Consider the following 20,761-nt stretch of genomic DNA (forward strand, 5'->3'; position numbering starts at 1 on the left):
TAATAGCTTTTTGGAGTACTCTAGCAACATGGTCCAGGAAAATAGTTAAGCTATTTAAATTTCTCATGTGTCTTATAATTTTTACCAGCCTAACTTTACCTTCCTAGGCAAGAAACCCTCTTGATGGTGGGTACATAAGCTATTTATAAATATATAAACGAATTCACTCCCATAGTATTGACTACAAAGAAGATACTAAACAAGAGTAAAAAATAACTTCTCAGTCTTATTGATATCCAGAATTTCTTTTGATATTCAGACAGTAGTTTTACAAATGTGAGATCATCACTGCCCACCTGACTTTTGGTTAACTTAGAATTTATTAAATGTGTGATATGAGAATAGGGATCTAAACTGTATGCAAACAACCAGTTATCCCACTTTTGAAACCTTTCTTCCTTGATTTATAATGGGCCCTTTGTTATATATCATGCTTTTCATTTGCGAGGATTTATTCTGACTTTCCATTCTGTACTGTTGGTCTCTCTGTTATTTATTACTAACTTCTTTAAAGACAAATAATAACTAATGATAAGTGTTTTGTTTAGAAAATTTGGTTCACATTATTAACAATGAAATGAATCTAAACAGTTTTGATCCCAATATGGGGGAACTTACCTGGGTTCAGCAGTAAACTATTGATGCTAAAAGACAGGCGTTTGTAAAATATAAGCCTATTTTTAATTTGTTTTAAAAATCATCATCTTAAGTTATTGTCTATATATCTTGTCGAATACTCTATGAATGTTGTCAGGCATAGTGGTGTACATTGTAATCCTAGCAACTTGGGAGGTTGAGGCAGGAGGATTACAAGTTCATGGCCAACCTCAACAACTTATCAAGGCCCTAAAGAACTTAGTAAGACCTTGTCTCAAAATAAAAAAGGGCTGGGGATGTAGCTCAGTCAGTACCCCTGTGTTAAATCCTTGATTCAAAAAAAAAAATAAAAAAAAATAAACAAAATTGTGTGAAGTCTTTTTCATTGGTTATATCTCACCATAATAGTTTCCATCAAAATTTTACTGTGATTTTGGTATTTATTCCTCCGTGGGTTACAAAGCTCTTCTAATACTTTATAGCTTTTTTTCTTTTTTTGCAGTGCTGGGGATCAAATGAAGGGCCTTGCACATGCTTGGCAAGTGCTCTACCACTATCCCAAACCCTTCCTTCATCTTAAAGTAATTAAAAAATATGTATATATATTTCTTTTGTGGGGGAGATGGTCTTATATGGACTGTAATTATTGTTGAATACGATATTATCAATCTTGCAGTTAGCTGAACATGTCTTATTATGTCCTTTACATGAATATAAATAAGGATATATCATTTCATCTTTCTTCTAACTGCTAAATTTCTTTGGGATAGGGAAAAGAAGAAGATAAAACAAAGAAAAAAAATGTCACTTAGGACTATCTCTAAAAGCAGCACATATCCTTTAATTCCTTATCCCTGACCCTACAAAAGTATTTTAGTTTGGATACACAAATCTAGTTAGGAGGTTTAGTCCTATGTATTTTAATTATTGGAAAATGTTTATGGTTGTCATAATTGTGTCTAATAATTGCTTCATTAGTTAATGAAGCACTGTAAATTCTTTAAATTCTCTTGATAAAATTTTAAATTTATTATGCTTTTTTCCTGAAATTATGTTTTCAACTAATTTAATTTTAGGCCCAAAAGCCTTACCTGGTACAACGGAGGGGAGCTGAATTTGCCTTGACAACTATAGTGAAGCATTTTGGTGGTGAAATGGCAGTGAAATTGCCACATCTCTGGGATGCTATGGTTGGCCCACTGAGGAATATAATTGATCTAAATAATTTTGGTATGCATATATATTTTATGAGTTCCATTTTTAATACATTTCAGTGTCTATCAATTAAATATATCTTTGTAAAATAAAAATACCTATTTCTGTTTATCCCAGACAACTGTAAATTTTAAAAATTGGAAGTTTGTTAAAAACATCGTAATTTATTTTAGCCAGGTGCAGTGGCACATGCCTGTAATCCTAGTACCTCAGGAGGCTGAGACAGGAGGATCATGAGTTCAAAGCCAGCCTCAGCAAAAGTGAGGCGCTAAGCAACTCAGTGAGACCCTTTCTCTAAATAAAATAGAAAATAGGGCTGGAAATATAGCTCAGTGGTTTAGTACCCCTGAGTTCAATCCCCAGTACCCCTCCCCCCCCAAAAAAAAACTTTTTTTTTTCTTTTCTGTTTCTAAAAATAGATCTAAATAGATCATTATTATTAACTTCTTTTTTTGCTCTGAGTGCAGAACCCCAGCACTTAAATTAAGGTCATGGCATTTTAACATGAAACGTAAAATTGACTACTAGCTGAGAGGTGCTAAAAATTGTGTGTGTGTGGGGGGGAAGGTTGAGATTTTGAAAAATTAACTTGCAAAGTGATATAGACTTTTAATATATTTGAATAGATGGAAAATCCCTCCTGGAAAGGGGAGATGGACCTGCTCAAGAATTGGTGAATTCTCTGCAAGTTTTTGAAACATCAGCAGCTTCAATGGATTCCGAGCTTCATCCCTTGGTAACTTAACTAATGCAGATGTAAAATTTCTTCAGATTGAACAAATGATCTTACTAAAACATCTTAAGACTTGAAAAATGCAACTTCATGTCATCCCCAGTAATTGCAGTTTTTTTTTTTTAAATACAGTATTATTATATTTCTTCTTTGCTGACAGCACAGCTCTTGTGGGCTTTGTGAGCTGGGATACATGAATGGTAGAAATCTCAATCTGGAAGCTTAGAATATGGGGCATTACAGAAAGGGCTGTAATGCCGCAGAAACCAGATATAAACGGGAAGGAAAGTCAGTATCGCTGCTCAAACCATCCCAATAATATACCTCCAAGAGAGGAAAAACGCAGGTAATAAAGCTTGTTCCCAAGATAAATATAAAGGTAGAAGGAAATCACCTAAACCACAGCTGGTCAGTGTCAAAGATAGAACACTGGTTTGTGACTTTACTGTTATATTTCTTACAAAAGAATTGGAACAGGAGGAGAAGGAGGAAAATTAGTTATGTGTTTTTTCTATAGAAGAGAGTGTTATTCTTTGCATATACCTACATTAGGAAGGTCTTTGCAATTGTACCATTGTGAGGGACATTAGCTCCAGTTCTCTATTGTTAGCTAACACAAAGATTCATAAAAGTGAATCTAAGAGGGAGTAGATTTTTGTTCATGTAGTATAAAGTATAAAGTATGTTCTTTTACTTGATAAAATTTTGTTAATAAAGTGGGTACAGTGGTGTGTACCTGTAGTCTCAACTTCTCAGAAGGCTGAGGCAGAAGGATCACTTGAGTTGTCGTAAAAAATTTATCATTAGTAAAGAAAGACAGAATCCATCTGTATGCTCTTACCCTCATGATTAGCAAACATTCATTCAGCTGATCTATAAGGCTGTTGTAACTGTTGAGCAGGTTCTTGACTGTCATCATTAATCTTAGTGTTCCCTGCAGCAAGCATTTAATAATAGGATGTTATTGTTATCACAATTATAACGCGATAATTTCTACCAGAGTATGGTACCTAGAACAAAATTAGGAATACTGAACCCAGTGAATAAAAAGTACATTCTTAAACCTAAATCACCAAATTTGAAGGAGGCTGATGATGTGTGGTATCATATTCCCAGTCTTAATAACAGAATGTTGAAAGTGCCTTTTGATGTGTCTCTTGTTGAGTTTGAAAGAATTGTGTGTGCCTTTCTTATGGTGAGTAATTCTGTACCTTTTCTTAAACGGTTATGATATCTTAGAATGAGTTTAGATTAACTTTCCATTATTGTCTTGACAGTAATGTTTTGAGGTATTTGGAGATATTTTTGGATTTAGAGTTAACTAGAAATATTGAGAACATCTTTGATTATGGGCTATTATAGTTAACATTTTAAATGATAGAGACCTTAATGAGTATTCTGATTGCCTTTAACTTTTTTATTTTTAGTTGGTACAGCATTTGTCTCATCTTTATATGTGCCTTCAATACCCGAGCACTGCAGTGAGGCACATGGCTGCTCGTTGTGTAGGTGTCATGAGCAAAATAGCTACCATGGAAACAATGAACATCTTTTTGGAAAAGGTACTTCCATGGCTGGGAGCAATTGATGACAATGTCAAACAAGAGGGTGCAATTGAAGCACTTGCCTGTATCCTTTTTTAATTTTGACAAACCCCTTAGACACTTTATTTAGTTTTCTTAAGGATGACCAAAATAAAATTGACTTATTAAAATATGCATATAAATAACCTACTTTGTTCAAAAAAGAAAATTTTAAAATTTTATTTCATTACAAATATTTTATATTTTATTAAAATTTTCACATGGAAAGTTTAAGAATTACTATTGGCCAGGTGCAGTGGCACACACCCGTAATCCCACCAGCTCAGAAGTCTGAAGCAGGCGGATTGCAAGTTTGAAGCCAGCCCCAGCAACTTAGCAAAGTCCTAAGCAATTCCTCGATACCCTATCTCAAAATAAAATATCAAAAAGGACTGGGGGGCTGGGGATATAGCTCGGTTGGTAGAGTGCTTGCCTACAATGCACAAGGCTCTGGGTTCAATCCCCAGCACCAAAAAAAAAAAGGACTGCGGGTGTGACTCAGTGGTTAAGCGCTCCTGGGTTCAATTTGTGGTACAAAGAAAAAAAAAAAAAGATTCACTATTAATTTTAAAATGATTTTGCTATTTTATGTACTTTTAAACTATGTATCTAATAACTGATTTGTTTATTTGGTTTATAATTAATGTTTTTTCAAGTAGTACCTGTGGTATAAACATAAAATATTTCCAAACTTTCTTTGTTTCTTAGTTGGAAAATGACCAAAAAAATATTAGATAATTAGAACTAGGTAGGCAAGCCCATTGTAAAGGAGAAGGCAGCTATTTTTTAACTTGAAGTATCGGAAAAATGGTTCTGGAGCAAGAAAGATGGATGAAGATCAGATCAGTAGAAACTGGTTCAAAATGCAGAAGATTATAGGAGCCTGCACTCACAAGGTCCACTGTATCTAGTTGGTGATTGTCAAGATCCTGTAGGGAAATTTAGAATTAATCTCTGACATGCTGCATTGTGTTCTCTTAACTTAAAATGTGGCTAACTTTTTTTTTGACATTCAAATTTCTATTTTTAAAAATCCTTTTACTAAAATGTCCTCCAGTCTTCTTTAGGCAAAAAAACATAATTTTATGTTTTCAATCATGAAAAAAATATATAATGGTTTCAGAAGTACAGTATGAAAATGATATTATAATTGCATCATAGTTCTTGCAGGATAGTCTATCATCTCAGTGCAGATGAGAAAATAAGGAAGTGTTTCAGAACAATATAGTCATTGTTATTGAAAACATCTTTTCAAAATTTCCTTAATCACTTATTCAGGTGTAATGGAACAACTAGATGTTGGTATTGTTCCATATATTGTTCTTTTAGTTGTTCCTGTGTTGGGAAGAATGAGTGATCAGACAGACAGTGTAAGATTCATGGCTACGCAATGTTTTGCAACATTAATTAGACTCATGCCACTTGAGGTAAGTTGACAATACTTGGTTTATGGATTTAATGTTTCTGTAACTTCATAATAATTTTACTCTTCTTTAAAACATGTCAAGTTTTTTCAAAAAGGCATTATTTTGAAAGTGTTACAAGTATTAAGATTTCTAATACTTTGATACTTTTTTAAAAACAGCGTTTTAATTTAAAAAGAAATTAGAGACCGTTTCCTTAAAAAATGATGATTTGTTGCTGCTCTTCTAGAAATAGAATTGTTCCTAAGTTTCTCTGGGCTGAATTTTAGTTGAGAGGTAAATTTGAGAGATAGAAATTAAAACTGTGAAAAGCAAATGAAGTTTCTTAGCAGTATGGAGCAAGAAATTTAAAAGGCTAATTGGAGCACTTTGGAGTACATTCAGGGGACAGAAATAGTGTATGTAGTCTGGCAGTTTCTGGAAAGCAGTCATGGAGAGTCCTTAGAAAGCTAAACTATTGAAAGCAAGTAGAAGTGTCTTAAAGCAGGAAGTAGAAGTGTCTTAAAGCAAGAGATGAGCCTAGATCCCATTACCAAGCTGCTTTTTATTTGATAGGATTTACATAATTCAGGAAATAGGCACATACGTAATCCATACTATAGAATGTATTGGTACTTACTTTTTATAGCTGAATAGAATTCCATGTATGAACATACCATGTTTTGTTTATCCATCAGATGATGGATATTTGGATTGTTACCAGCTTTTGGCTATTGTGAATAATGAGCATGGCACACTTACAAGTCTTCGTATATGTTTGTTCTTATTTCTTTTGAGTAAATGTCTAGGAATGAAATTGCTGAGTCACATAGTAAGTTTAACCCTGCTGCCCCTTTGGTACTGGGAATTGAACCCAGAGGTGCTTTACCACTGAGCTACATCCCCAATTTTTTTTTTTTAAATCAGGGTCTTGTTCAATTGCTGAAGCTCGCTTCAAACTTGTGGTCCTTCTACTTCAGCTTCCCAAGTACCTGGGATTACAGGCATGTGCCACAATACCCAGCTTGTTAAACTTTTTTTTAAAAAATTAATTAATTATAATTAGGTATGTATGACAGCAGAATGCATTTTGATTCATTGTACACAATTGCAGCACAACTTTACATTTCTATGGTTGTATACGATGTAACAGTCATACATGTACCTAAAGTAATGATGTCCATCTCATTCTACCAACTTGCCCTCATGCCCCCATGCAACCATAACCAGAGGGTTATGGACCCCCTCCCCTTTGCTGAGTCAAAAGTTCCTCCATTTTTCCCATGCCTCATCCTCCCCATTATGGATCAGCATCCATTTATCAGAGAAAACATTCAACCTTTGTTTTGGGGGATTGGCTTACTTTGCTTAGCATGATATTCTCCATCTCCATCCATTTACCTGCAAATGCTGTAATTTTATTCTCTTTTAATTCTGAGCAATATTCCATTGTGTATATATACCATAGTTTCTTTATCCATTCATCTTTTGAAGGGCATCTAGGTTGCTTCCAATAGTTTAGCTTTCTAAGGACTCTCCATGACTGCTTTCCAAAAACTGCCAGACTACCCCAAAGTGTTACTATACCATTTTATATTCCTACCACGAAAGTATGAATATAAATTGGATAGCTTCTTTGAAAAAATAGTTGGCTTTATTTGATGAAGATATTTATCTCAATGATGTAGCAAATCCATTCTACATAAAAATATATATAGAGAGAGACTCAACACATGTGCCAAGATACATTTTCCAGAAGACTTATTATAGCATGACTTATAGTAGTTTAAAACCAGAAACTCATATTCGTGAACAGTAGATATTTGTGAACTCTTTTTTTTTTAAAGAGAGAGAGAATTTTTTAATACTTATTTTTAGTTTTTTCAGTGGACACAACATCTTTATTTTATTTTTATGTGGTGCTGAGGAATGAACCCAGCACCTTGCGCATGCCAGGCAAGCGCGCTACCGCTTGAGCCACATCCCCAGCCCAAGTTGTGAACTCTTCACACTGCAACAAAAACAAACTGCAGACACATAGAATAATATTAGTGAACTATTTTTTTTGAAGTTGTAGATGGACACAATACCCTTATTTAATTTATTTATTTTTATATAATGCTGAGGATCAAACCCAGTGCCTCACACATGCTAGGCAGGTGCTCTAACACTGAGCCCCAGCCCCAGCTCTATTAATGAACTCTTAACATAGTATTCCACTTTTATGAAGTTAAAAAACCGGCAAAAGAAATTGGATGCACACTTATATAATAAAGATGTAAAAGAAAGAAATCATGGTAAAATTCAGTCAAGTGATTACTTCTTGGAGAAATGAAATGGAGATTCTAATTGGCAAGGAGCATAGGGGATTTTCTAAGGTGATTTTTCTTGTTTTGATAAAGAGATGTTGGTTTTATAATTTATTAAACTACTAATTTATAAAACTATTTTAAATTGTCGTATTTGTCTGCATGTAGATTTTATTATGATATTAAGAAATAACCAGTGTGGCCAGAAAAAAAAAAATGTCTAGACCACTATATAAAAGACCTTAGTGTCATTTTCAGAATTTCTAAGTATGGCAATATATTATTATTGACTATAGTCACCATGCTGTAGAACTTATTCATCCCCTCTGGAACTTTGTACCCTTTAACCAACATCTTCCTATTTCTCCTTTACTTCCCTTCCTACAGAACCCCTAGCAACCACCATTCTGCTCTACTCTATTCATTTGACTTTTTTAGGTTCCACAAAGTGAGATCATGCAGTGTTTGTTTTTATGTGTCTGGCTTGTTTTGCTTAGCATAGTGTTGTTCTGGTTCATACATGTTGTCATGAATGGCAGAATTTCATTCTGTTTTTTAAGGCTGAATAGTGTTCCATCATATATCAGTTTCTTTATCTATTCACCTGTTGATAAACACATAGGTTAATTCCAAATCATCTCAACTATTGTGAGTAAAATTGTAATGAGTAGTGAAATTTTCCATTCAATGTTCTGATTTCTTTTGATATACTCATAGAAGTGGGGTTGCTAGATGATATGGTAGTTCTGTAACAGCCATTCATTAGGTGTGAGGTGATAGCTCATAGTAGTTTTAATTTGATTTGCCTGGTGATTAATGATGTTGAGCATTTTGGCTGTTTTATACATTTTTTTTTTAGAAGTATTTATTTGGGTCCTTTGTCCATTTTTTACAATATATATTTTTAATCTATATATTTTTAGTAGATGGACACAATACCTTTATTTTATTTATTTTTATATTGTGATGAGATTAAACCCAGTGCCTCATACTTGCTAGGCAAGTGCTCTACCACTGAGTCACAACCCCAGCCCTTTTGTCCATTTTAAGTTATTTTCTTGCTGTTGAATTCCTTGTAGGTTTTGGATATCAACCCCTTATCAGATGGATAGCTCACAAATTTTTCTTTTTCTTAGGTTCACTGTTGATTTCTTCCTTTGCTGTGCTGAAGGTTTTTAGTTTGATGCATTCTCATCAGTCTCCATTTGCTTTTGTTTCTTTGGGGTTTTATCCCCCCCAAAAATCATTGTATGGATCAATGTCAAGCCAATTGCCTGTTTTCTTTGGTAGTTTTGTTTCAGGTCTTATGTCGAAGTCAGCTATGGTTTGAATGTGGTCCCCCCCTGCCCCAAGGGCTCATATATTGGAAGGTTGGCCCTAGTGTGGTGGTGATAAGAGGTAGAGACTATTGGGAGATCCTTAGGTCATTGAGGATGCCAAAGGAATTGAAGTGGTCTCATGGGTCCCTGAGTTAGTTCTCGAGAATAGTTATAAGAGTGAGCTCAACCCCTGAATCCTGAATTACTCTCTGGCTTCCCATTTCAAGATGTGATCTTTCCCTCTCACATGGGCTCCCATGATTGTGGTGCCATCTGCCATGAGGCCTTAACCAGAGATGTGCAAATGCTGGTGCCATGCCCTCAAATCTCCAAAACTGTGAGCTAAATAAACCTTTTCTCAGAAGAAAGTTACTCAGCTTCAGGTAACAAAAATCAGACTAATAGAAAGTCTGGTTCATTATGACCTGATTTTTGTATATGGTATAAAATAAGGGTCCAATTTCATTCTTCTACATTTGTACATCCAATTTTCCTAGCACCATCTATTGAAGAAACTGTTCTTCCCTCTTGTGTTCTTGGACCCATTGTCAAAGATCGGTCTATAATTTGTTTTTATGCTAGTACCATGCTGTTTTAATTACTACAGCTTTGTAGTTCTCTTTTTACTTACTTATTACTTACTTACTATTATGGTGCTAGGGATCAAATTCAGGGGCTTGCACATTCTAAGCAAGTGCTGTACTACTGAGCTATATTCTCAGCCCTCCAGTATATTTTAAATAAGGTAGTATAATCCTTCCAACTTTGTTCTTTTTGTTAAAGATTGCTTTCGCTATTTGGGTTCCATATATTTTAGGATTATTAGTTTAGAATTGTTTTTCTGTTTTTTTTGGAAAATGCCGTTGAATTTTTGAATAGATATTACATAAATCTTGGTTAAATTTAGGGCTTAAGGTTGTAGCTTAGTGGTAGGGCGCTTGCCTAGCATGTGTAAGGCAGTGGGTTCAATCCTCAACACCACATACATTAATAAAGAAAGAGAGAGAGGAGAGAGAGAGAGAGAGAGAAAGACAGACATATGTCCGTCTACAACTAGAGAAATTTTTGTTGTTTAAATCTTGGTTAAATTTATTCCTAAAATTTGTCACTGGGGACTGAATCCAGGTACATGCTAGGCAAGTACTCTACCACTGAGTTCCATGCCCTTTTTAAAAATTTTTATTTTGAGGCAGGGTCTGGCTAAATTGTCCAAGATGACTTTGAACTTATAATTTTCCTGCCTCCTCCTCTCAAGTAGCCTGGATTTCAAATGTGCACCACTATGCCTGGCCTTAATGTTTGTTTTAATGTTATTATAAATGGAATTCTTGGGCTGGGGTTGTGGCTCAGTGGCAGAGCACTTGCCTCATATATGTGAGGCACTGGGTTCAATCGATCCTCAGCACCACATAAAAATAAATATACAAGGACACAGTATCTTTATTTTGTTTAACTAAAAAAAATTTTAAAAATAAAAAAATAATTTCTTGATTTTTTTTTTTCTTTCATTGTTACTTTCAGGACGTCTTTACACTTTGAAAATTGAAGTCTCAGAGAGCTTTAGTTTATGATATTTTCTGTAATAGAAGTTGAAACTGGACAATTTTTAATGTTTTTGTAAATCTCTTTTATGTTTGCCCTATTTGTAGATAGTTGGAGATATGTTATTTTGGTTGAGGTATTTGAAGAAAGTTCAGTGAGTTAGGTAGTTGGAAAAGGGAGCAATCTTTTGATGGTCTTTTCAAGTAATTGTGGATATATTTTGATCTAAAAGCATACCAAAACTCAAAAAGAGATAATTTTTTAAAATATTCTGGGTAGCAAGAATCTAAAGTTCTATCAATGAATATTTCATATCTTCTCACATTAAAATCCATTAGTTTAACTTGTATTCTGAATGAATCTTTTACTCATACATGTTTTATAACATATTGGTCATTTGGGAAATACTGGTCTCCCACAAGTTGACATGTTTCATCATACATTTTTAAAAAGATGTTCATTAATATCACCATTGGGAAGTATTGGGAAGCTAATTTCTCTGAAAATCTTGAATTTTATCAGTGCCAACAGGTTATTTCAGTTGTTCTTAGGTTAATTTCTGAGACAATGTCAACCAAATATTCCAGTCATATTAACCATGGCTCATCAGTCCTTTCAAGTAAAGTGTTGTTCCATCTAAATAATAATAATAATAATGTATGCTAATGTACATTATGTCTCCATGGGCAAAATTTGCTGACATATAAATTACTGTGTATAAATCCAAGGTTAGCAGTCATTAATCTTTAAAAATGTGACAGATTAGCTGATAATTAAATGTTGGATTCATACAAGGTGAATCTATGAACACCACAGAGTACTAAAGACTTTAGATCACTTATTAAAAAAAAAATGAAACACGAAACAAGTGGGTAGTTCAAGACACAATTTAAACAATCTCTCACAAGTGTTTTTCCTCAATATATAATACTCTGAGAAGCAGAAGTACTTTATGTGTATTTCACATTTTATCTCACAGAATGTTAAAAAGATGTATTCAAGCATTGAGGTTTGATGACATTAGTCATTTTTACTGCTTTACCAATGTCATTTTTAAGTGAATGGCATTTTTAAAAATGCTAGTGGATAGCTGTGAGGAATACAGTGACTACTAGTATATCTTGGTACATTCTTAAAACACTATCAATTTCACTCAACAAACTTTATGCAGATGTCAACACAATAAAAAATGCAAATATTGGCTTTTTTAAAAATGAAATCATATTGGAGACCCTAAATTCTGTTCCTAACACTGAAAAAAAAAAAGTCAATTCAAATTATTCTGATAATAAAAAAAAGGTCTTAGGATCCATAGGGGGTCTCTACCACAGGGATCTCTCCAGACCACATTTTGAGATCAAATACCAGAGGGTATCACAACACTAAAATTGAAACTCCCAGTTACAACATTTAATTTAAACTACATAACTTTTTATTTACCTTTTTATCAAGTAATTCATGGTGTGAGAAAATTAAGCCATAGCTGTGTTCTTTAAAATACCTCATATGTTTTCTTAGTAGTCTGATTCAGGCAGTTTTAATACCTACAAATTCTTTAGACTTGTTTGTCTTTAAGTCTTTAAAACTATACTGTTTATTTTTTTCTGTGTATTTCTGTTTTGGTAAGACTTATTTGATACTTTTGAGAATGAAAAATTGTGACTAAATAGTTTTAATACATTTTTTAAAAAATTATTTTAGGCAGGCATTCCAGACCCTCCAAACATGTCAGAAGAATTAATCCAGTTGAAAGCAAAAGAGCGACACTTTTTGGAACAATTGTTAGACGGGAAAAAGTTAGAAAATTATAAAATTCCAGTACCAATCAATGCTGAACTAAGAAAATATCAGCAGGTAAGTTTTATACTTATCTTGTAAATAGAAACAGTTATTTTTCCTTTCCAGTGTACCTTGAAGAATTTTTTAAATTGACCTCATAAAATCTTATGTTTAGTGTCACATACCATTTACTTAGCTTTTGCTTATATAAAGATTTTGGGGGACTGGGGTTGTGGCTTAGTGGTAGAGTGCTTGCCTAGCATATGTGAGACACTGGGTTCAATTCTCAGCATCACATACAAATAAATGAATAAAATAAAGGTCCATCAACATTTTAAAAAGTATTTTAAAAAAGATATTTGGTCTGTGCAAACATGTTTTTTGTAAGAAAAAAAATTATCATCTATTCAAATTTATAATTTTTTTCCCCTAACTTTATAGGATGGTGTAAACTGGTTAGCATTTCTTAATAAATATAAACTGCATGGAATTCTGTGTGATGACATGGGTTTAGGAAAAACTTTACAGTCCATCTGCATTCTAGCAGGAGATCATTGTCACAGGTAATTTTAAATTTTAGTTTAAGACTTGTAGATTCTAAGAAATATAAACAAGCTGGTAAGTTTGTTGTTTTTTGCTTTTGTAAAGGGCCCAGGAATATGCAAGGTCAAAATTGGCAGAATGTATGCCACTTCCATCCTTGGTTGTTTGTCCACCAACATTAACAGGTCATTGGGTGGATGAAGTAGGTAAATTTTGCTCCAGAGAATATCTCAATCCGTTGCACTATACTGGACCTCCCACGGAACGAATAAGGTAAGTTTCACAACAAAAATATTTTAATCTTTTATGTAGTTTGAAAGAGTAAAACATATTTTAAAATAAATTCTAGTTAGCTCTTTTAGTGATAAGATGGAAAAATACTCATTAAAGAAAGGTGGGTATACTCTGGGAAGATATCATCATTGAATCTTATCAAAGCCATTGTACAATCAGCTGGTATTAGAGCGGAGAAGTTGTCTGGGAACCAAGTTCATTCTGTATGCTCCTTGAGAAGCCTTGTTACCATAGTACCTTCTTGCTGCTTCTGTTATATTTTCATTCTTTACCTTCTTCTATAAGAGTTCCCCTTTCCCTTGTTCCTTCCTCTTCCTTCCCTCTCCTCAAATATGCTTTTGATTCACAGTGATTGCTCTAACCACTCCACTGCCGTTACAACATTAGAGTTCTTGTTGCTTTACCCCCTTGCTGTTAACTAGTACACCTCTTTATGCTCCTAGCTACAAATTTTGAAGAATGGAAGTTCATTTATTTCATTTTTTCTTTTAAAGCTTGGCTAGTCAAAGGTTGCTGATTAAACCATTGCTTTGGCTGCTCTTCTGTATTAACAGCTTTTCTGGTTTAGAGATAAAGACTTTAAGGCATAAGGCCTGGGTCCAAGGTCATTCAGTTAATAAGGTGGGTAGAGTGAGGATTTGTACTCAGGCATTTCAGAAACTTGCACTTTTGAGCAATTCACTCTTAGTTAGAATTCATTGGCAAGTGCCTCTTGATTAGAATTCATTGGCAAGTAATATGAATTCAATTCAAACTAGCTTAAGTGAAAAGGTAAATTCATTCACTATCTTGAATTTTAGGGATGGAATCTTTCTTCAGGCACATCTAGATTACTCTCATTTGCTCTTCCTCCCAATTTATTATATGATCTCTAGTGGACTTCAGTCTATGGTGGACAAGGTGACCATGGGCAGAACTAGTTAGCTCTTTTGGTGACATTGTCCCAGTTTGGCACCTATAATAAACAGATCTTCCCCCTTCCATCAGCAATATCAATACTACACATGATTGACTGGCCTTTTTTGGATTATATCTCAAAACCAGCCTCTGTGGCCAGAATTTAAAATATTGTGAATTGCTCAAGCTGGTTCTGATGCATCATCTTTTTATTGATTGAGGGAATATGTGATGATAACCCTCTGTATGCCACCCCCACCCACAGGACAACCTGGAATGATAAAGAAATGGTGCTCCCAGAGAATAGATGTTGGCAAATCAAGTTTAAAATGCCCACCACATTTTGAATCAGTCTTCATCTCTTTTTTCATCAAATAGAGTAACAGGACCACATCATAAGGAGAGTTAGTCTTTCAAGTAGCAGGTTCATCTGTAGAGAGTAAGTGAAAGGGCTTAATAAGAATACTGAAGCAGGTTGAAGTACTTTATATCATGGTAGCTGTAGTTTCACCATTAAATTTGAACTTAAAACTTTGAAGATTTCCTAATTTTTTTCTTTTTTAAATAAAGGTTACAGCATCAAGTAAAAAGGCATAATCTGATAGTGGCTTCATATGATGTTGTGAGGAATGACATAGATTTTTTTAGGTAAGAATGAATTTTTTTTTTTTTAGAGAAACTTAGTATCAAATTTGAAGAAACTTTGTATTTTCCTGCTTCTGAGATTCTCCTTATAGTTACTTATAGTAAAAGACCTAAAATTTTCTGTTTATTCTCCTTTAGAAATATTAAATTTAACTACTGTATTCTTGATGAAGGCCATGTCATCAAAAATGGAAAAACAAAGTTGTCAAAAGCAGTAAAACAACTGACTGCTAATTATAGAATTATTCTTTCTGGAACCCCAATCCAGGTAATTATTTACTGTTCTTCCTATTTTCTTTTTTAAAAACCATTTGACAAATGGAGAGTAGGCTTGGCAATTGTCAGTGAATTAATAGAAGGACCTGTTTAGTTTAATAATTGTCTAATAATTATGTTGTTTTTATAATGATTCAGTTGGAATATAGCAGTATCTGAACAAGCCAGTCTTTAAAAGTCATTTTTAAAATATAATTTTAGGCTATGTAAATACGAGTCTTATGTCCAGAGTATGAAAGAAGTCAGTCAGACTTTACTCCAAACTGATGATTCTCCTTCTGTAGTATAACACTGCAATCTGGTTTAATATTGAAAAACTAGAACCAATTGAATCATCATATAATGAATGTATGAATACCTGATATAAGGAGGCAGTTGAAGGGGAACAACTGTATAAGTTTATCTTGAAAAAGGAAAGGGATGGATATGCAGGTATCTTTGTATACTTTTTGAAAGATTCTGTTGTTGGACTTGGTTGCAAATATATTCACATCTAGCCTGGATAACCAACTCTGGTAGGAAAATCCCCTTGATTATTTTCTAGTCAGTAGGAGAGTGAACACCAAGTGACCCCTGAGATTCCTCTGAACTCTAAAAATTGGTAGTTCTTTATTACTTTGCTTAAATTATTTTTGATGATTATTATAAGGGTAAGTCTTTAGAAATTTATCAATAGTTTTTTTTTTTTTTTTTTTAGAGTACAAGTAAAAGGGAAAAGAAGACTCTTTAGGCTTGAATTATCAGAATTTGTTTTGCTTCAATTTAAAGTCATATAAAAATATCACAGTGGGGCTGGTGATGTGGCTCAGTGGTAAAGTGCATGCCTTGGCATGCATGAGGCCCTAGGTTCAAATCCCCAAGCACATAGACTCCAAAAAAAAAAAAAAAAATCACCGTAGCTTTAAATAGATAATTGCTTTTTTACTTGGTTCAGACATCAAAAGAAGTTGTTGGGGTTTTGTCTAGTTAAAGGCCCTCTTTCTTTTCCCTTCTCCATTTGAACAGTTTTACTCTGCTGTCAGCTGGGTTTCTGCATTGTAGAGCCTGAGTGGGATTAGAAGGGTGAGCATATGGGAGAACAGAATAGCATAGTGACCTGAGAAAGATATGGTGACCCAGAAGCCCTTTCTGGAAGGGGGAATTAAGGGAATGGGCACCATAGGATCCACATATATTGGGAAAAACATCCAAAATGGTAAAGTGCTGATTCCCACCCAACAACCCAGTGATTTGGCAGGAACTTATTAGGCCTTTGCCCCACAACCCATAAATTCTGGGTGGACTTGACCTTAGAATTAAACTCTTATAGGTTTTCTTTGTTGAAGACATGGTGTTTGTGGCCAAGTTCCTTAAATCTTGCTGTTAATTTGGGTATCAAAGATAAACTAATAGAATCAGAAACTTTCTGCTCCTCTATTTACTGCTTCATAGATGCTAGCAGTATGGTATAAACACCATGGACCTAGTCTCATTCTGATGGAGGAGACTAGATTTCCCTCAAATAGGATGGAATATTTTCTCCAAGGATACTATTCTGAAAATAGACCTACACCATACACCTAAGAATGTGGTGATTATCTCCCATTTGTGTCGTCATAATGGGCTTCCAATAACGTTCGTTCTATTTCTTAAGTATAAGGAAATGATCCCAGTACAAAAAATAATTGGTATTCCTTTTTTATATTAAGAACAATGTTTTGGAGCTGTGGTCGTTGTTCGATTTCCTCATGCCAGGATTTTTGGGTACTGAACGCCAATTTGCTGCTCGATACGGGAAACCTATATTAGCAAGTAGAGATGCTCGAAGTTCCAGTCGAGAACAAGAAGCAGGTATGAAAGAAATCTAATTATAGAGCCTATGTTAGTGAATGTAGTTCATTCCCAACTTTTAAAAACTCATTTTCTTATTATTAACAGGTGTTCTTGCGATGGATGCACTGCACCGCCAAGTCCTGCCATTTCTTTTGAGAAGAATGAAAGAAGATGTTTTGCAGGATCTTCCACCTAAAATTATTCAAGATTATTATTGTACTCTTAGTCCTCTCCAGGTTAGGAATCTGGTGATTGTAGTTGTTAGTGCTATCTTTATTAGCAGAATGTCTTATATAAACTATAAAATAGTTTATACAATATAGCTTTGACTTTCCTAGCTTTTAGGAATATTTTGTGTCAAACAGATATAAATAAGGCCTAACTGAATCTGTTTAATTATGTGAATATGGGTTTAGATATGTGCACTTAGAATTCAGCATTAGATCAAAATCCAGTATCATAGTTGCATTCTTAAATGTCTAGTTAATTGGAAAGATTGCAAAGTTAAATTGATGAAGAAATACAGTAGTCCCTTCTTATCCATGGAGGATACATTCATTCTAAGATCACCTATGGATACCTGAAACCTCAAATAGTACTGAAACCTATGTATACCATGTTTTATTCTTATTATAGATCTAAGCAACCTCAGCATGATTTCTTTTTCTTTCTTCATAAGAGCTTTCACCTTTTTCATTCAAAGATATGGCTTCTTTTTGGCATTTTCAATTTGCCAGCATTGCTCTTCTAGTGCTCTGGGGCCATTATTAAGTTAAATAAGTTTTATTGGAACACAGACTCTGTGATGCCATGGCATCTGATCTGATAATGGAGACATAACTAAGTGAGTCATGGGCAGGTAGTGTTTATGCTCAACAACAGGGTAATTCACATTCCTACCAGGACACATTGGGATGGTGCAAGGTTTCATCACACTACTTAGAATAGCACATGTTTTAAAACATATGAATTGTTTATTTCTGGAATTTTCCCATTTAATATTTTCAGACATGGATAATTGAAAAAACAGCAAAACCATGGGTTTTGGGTGGCTACTATAAACCAATGTTTATTAGGGTCAAAAAAATCTGCTTATGAATATGGTATGTCATCCTCCGAATAGCATTATGGTTATTGTTAATTCCCATTTTGCAAGCAAGGAAAGCAAATTACCTGTAATCATAGAGCCAAAGTACATCAGGGCTGAGTTTCAAACTTTGATCAGTGGAACTTCATCCTCTTTGAAGTGTTAAACATTTCCCATAAATTGGCCAAATTAAATTTGTTTTCTGCATGGTTCTGATTTTTTTCAGAAGACTTTATTATGAACCTTTTCTTATACTTTTTTAAGGATGTAAATGGGAACTGTTACTTGACTTAGTAAAATATAGCTTCTAAGTCAGAATTTTTTGTTTGATGTATACTTGAGTATTTGATATACATTCAATCTGATCAGTATTAGGAGTTGATTTAGTATTGTCAAATGAATGGAAGCTACATGCACACATCAGAAATTTACTCCCCACCCTTACCCCCCAATGTATTAGCTAGTATTGATAAATTTGACTTGGATTTAGTGGGCAAGGTACTAGTCTGAAAGCTAATAGATCTCTGATTCTTTTGTACCTCATCTCTCTGGTCTTCCATTCCTTCATTTCCAAAACTTGGGCTAATTATAGTTGTGCAGTTTTTAAAAAGATGCCCTTTCAAAGAAATCTCTCTTATGATATACTGGTGGTGATGCTATAACATAGGTATATAACACATTTGGAAGAAGAGAGCTCCAGAGGGAAGTGACATTTTGATTTTGTTTAGCATTCACAGGTTTTCATTCTCTGATTTCTGTTCTTTAGCCCTCTAGATTTTATTCCCCTTTATATTATTTTAGTATGTACAATGCAGGATCCCAGACCCCAAAGGTAATGCTTTAAACTTGATAGGAGTTCCCTTTCTAGGCTAGTGGTAACATTCTTTTAGATTTTTGTCTCTTGAAATCATTTATAGGGTCTCACTCACATAACTTCATTTAAGGCAGACTTTTTCCATTTGGTTGGAAGGGTTCAGGTTCTCTTTTATTAGTGTTTATTTTTCTGAACAGTAGGAAAACTGAAATAGGACTATTTGACTAGTATTTTTAATTCTTTTGCAACCAAACTTCATGTGCTATACTTATTTTTTCCAAATGTAAATTTAAAAGAATTTACCAAGATGCAGTAGATAATCTATAATATCAGTAGTGAATTGTAGATAATAATTTTTTTTTTTAACTTAATGATGCCTGATTATATACTTCACTGTTTTCATGGGGGCAATTTTACAGGTTCAGCTCTATGAAGATTTCGCCAAGTCTCGTGCCAAGTGTGATGTTGATGAAACAGTTTCTTCAGCTGCACTTTCTGAAGAAACTGAAAAACCAAAGCTTAAAGCTACAGGCCATGTATTCCAGGTATAGATTATAGTCTACTTTTTTTTTTTTTTAATGTTAAAGAATGTTTTTTAATGGTGCAATTTTTATATGGAACACTGAAATATGAGTTGATTTCAATCTTTTTCAGTATTGCATATGAATCAAAATAGGTCAAAGTACCTGTTTAACATTAATTAGAAAATATTAAATATACAAAATGCAGTATATGTTTGTATATTGCATACAAAGAAGGGTTTTAGACTCAAGAATCTTTTCCACCAGGTTCCATGGCACAAGCCTGTAATCCCAGCAGCTGGGAAGGCTAGGGTAGGAGGATCATGACTTTAAAGCCAGTATCAGCAGATTAGCGAAGTGCTAAACAACTTAGAGCCTGTCTCTAAATAATGTACAAAAAAGGGCTGGGGATGTAGCTCGGTGGTTAAGTTCCCCTGAGTTTATTCCCCGGTACCAAAAAGAAAAAAATCTTTCCCATTCTAAAACTACTACATGGCAGTAACTTTTCTATGCTCTAGAATTAAGTAAAGCAATAGACAGTGGGCTGGAGGTGTACATCAGTGGTAAAGTGCTTGCCTAGCACTTAGTATGTATGAGCACCTGGATTTGATTCCTAGCCACTTGGGGGAAAAAAAAACAGTGAAGAAAATAAGACTCTCCCTTGTAGAGATGGCAAAATACATATTATTTAAGAGAAAATTTAAAAATAAGGCAGAGAGTGGAATTATAGACAGGAGTTTAGGGTAGGTTGTGGTTTTTAATTAGAGGGGTTAGGGACTTCCTCACTGAGAAAGTGACATTCAGGGAAAATTAAAGCATGCAGATAGGTCGAGGGGAGGTGATTCTAGGCAGAAGATACAGAAGTCCTGAGATAGAACATGTCTTGTGTGCTTGACAGGTTAGTAAATGAAAAGAAAGTGGCAAGTGTCAACTTTTTCTTTTCCTCTTGAAATATTCCACCATAGAAAATTAATTGTGGTAGCATTTTTTTTTTTTTAATTTTTAGATGTTGATGGACCTTTATTTTGTTCATTTATTTGTATATGGTGCTGAGAATCGAACCCAGTGCCTCACATGCTAGGCAAGCTCTCTGCTACTGAAACACAACCCCAGCCCCTGTGGTACCATTTTTTTTTTTAAACAGAGGAGAGGGAAGAGGTGGTTGTGAAGACTTAAAATGCCTCTTCCACACAATTTTTATCATAGTGCTCAGTGATGTTGAGCCTTGTCAGTAGAGCTTACTAATACAAAACTGTGTGCCAAAGGTGAGACTGAAATCATAAACCAAGTGAAAGGCAGAAGAAAAAGAATGTGGTTGAATTAGAAAAGAAACCCTATGGTATTAGTTTCTCAGTCACCTGCCTTCACCTCCCTGCCCCCCCCCCCCCCCCC

The 20,761-nt window shown here is 34.3% G+C and overlaps 2 protein-coding genes across 5 annotated transcripts in view; one reads left to right on the forward strand and one right to left on the reverse strand.

The window, feature by feature from the left end:
• The window catches only part of Btaf1 (B-TFIID TATA-box binding protein associated factor 1), an 80,068-nt gene extending 60,311 nt beyond the window's left edge, over positions 1–19,757 (forward strand). For 3 of the 4 annotated variants that reach the window (XM_015500118.2, XM_048801744.1, XM_048801745.1), the window contains 12 exons: positions 1,674–1,827; positions 2,439–2,548; positions 3,973–4,174; positions 5,407–5,555; positions 12,403–12,555; positions 12,922–13,043; positions 13,129–13,296; positions 14,785–14,862; positions 14,998–15,127; positions 16,824–16,965; positions 17,053–17,183; positions 19,268–19,757. In XM_015500118.2, coding sequence (XP_015355604.1) covers positions 1,674–1,827; positions 2,439–2,548; positions 3,973–4,174; positions 5,407–5,555; positions 12,403–12,555; positions 12,922–13,043; positions 13,129–13,296; positions 14,785–14,862; positions 14,998–15,127; positions 16,824–16,965; positions 17,053–17,183; positions 19,268–19,399 — 1,671 coding nt within the window. In that variant the 3' untranslated portion in view covers positions 19,400–19,757. The remainder of the gene's footprint in view (positions 1–1,673; positions 1,828–2,438; positions 2,549–3,972; positions 4,175–5,406; positions 5,556–12,402; positions 12,556–12,921; positions 13,044–13,128; positions 13,297–14,784; positions 14,863–14,997; positions 15,128–16,823; positions 16,966–17,052; positions 17,184–19,267) is intronic. The other variant, XM_048801743.1, reaches the window with a different exon arrangement.
• Cpeb3 (cytoplasmic polyadenylation element binding protein 3) overlaps positions 14,409–20,761 on the reverse strand; it is a 208,803-nt gene continuing 202,450 nt past the window's right edge. The window contains exon 11 of the mRNA XM_048801753.1: positions 14,409–14,644. Within this exon, the coding sequence (XP_048657710.1) occupies positions 14,585–14,644 (60 nt within the window). The 3' untranslated portion in view covers positions 14,409–14,584. The remainder of the gene's footprint in view (positions 14,645–20,761) is intronic.

This window comes from Marmota marmota, unplaced genomic scaffold (genome assembly GCF_001458135.2).
Source record: "Marmota marmota marmota unplaced genomic scaffold, marMar, whole genome shotgun sequence".
In the NCBI taxonomy this organism is placed as follows: Eukaryota; Metazoa; Chordata; class Mammalia; order Rodentia; family Sciuridae; genus Marmota; species Marmota marmota.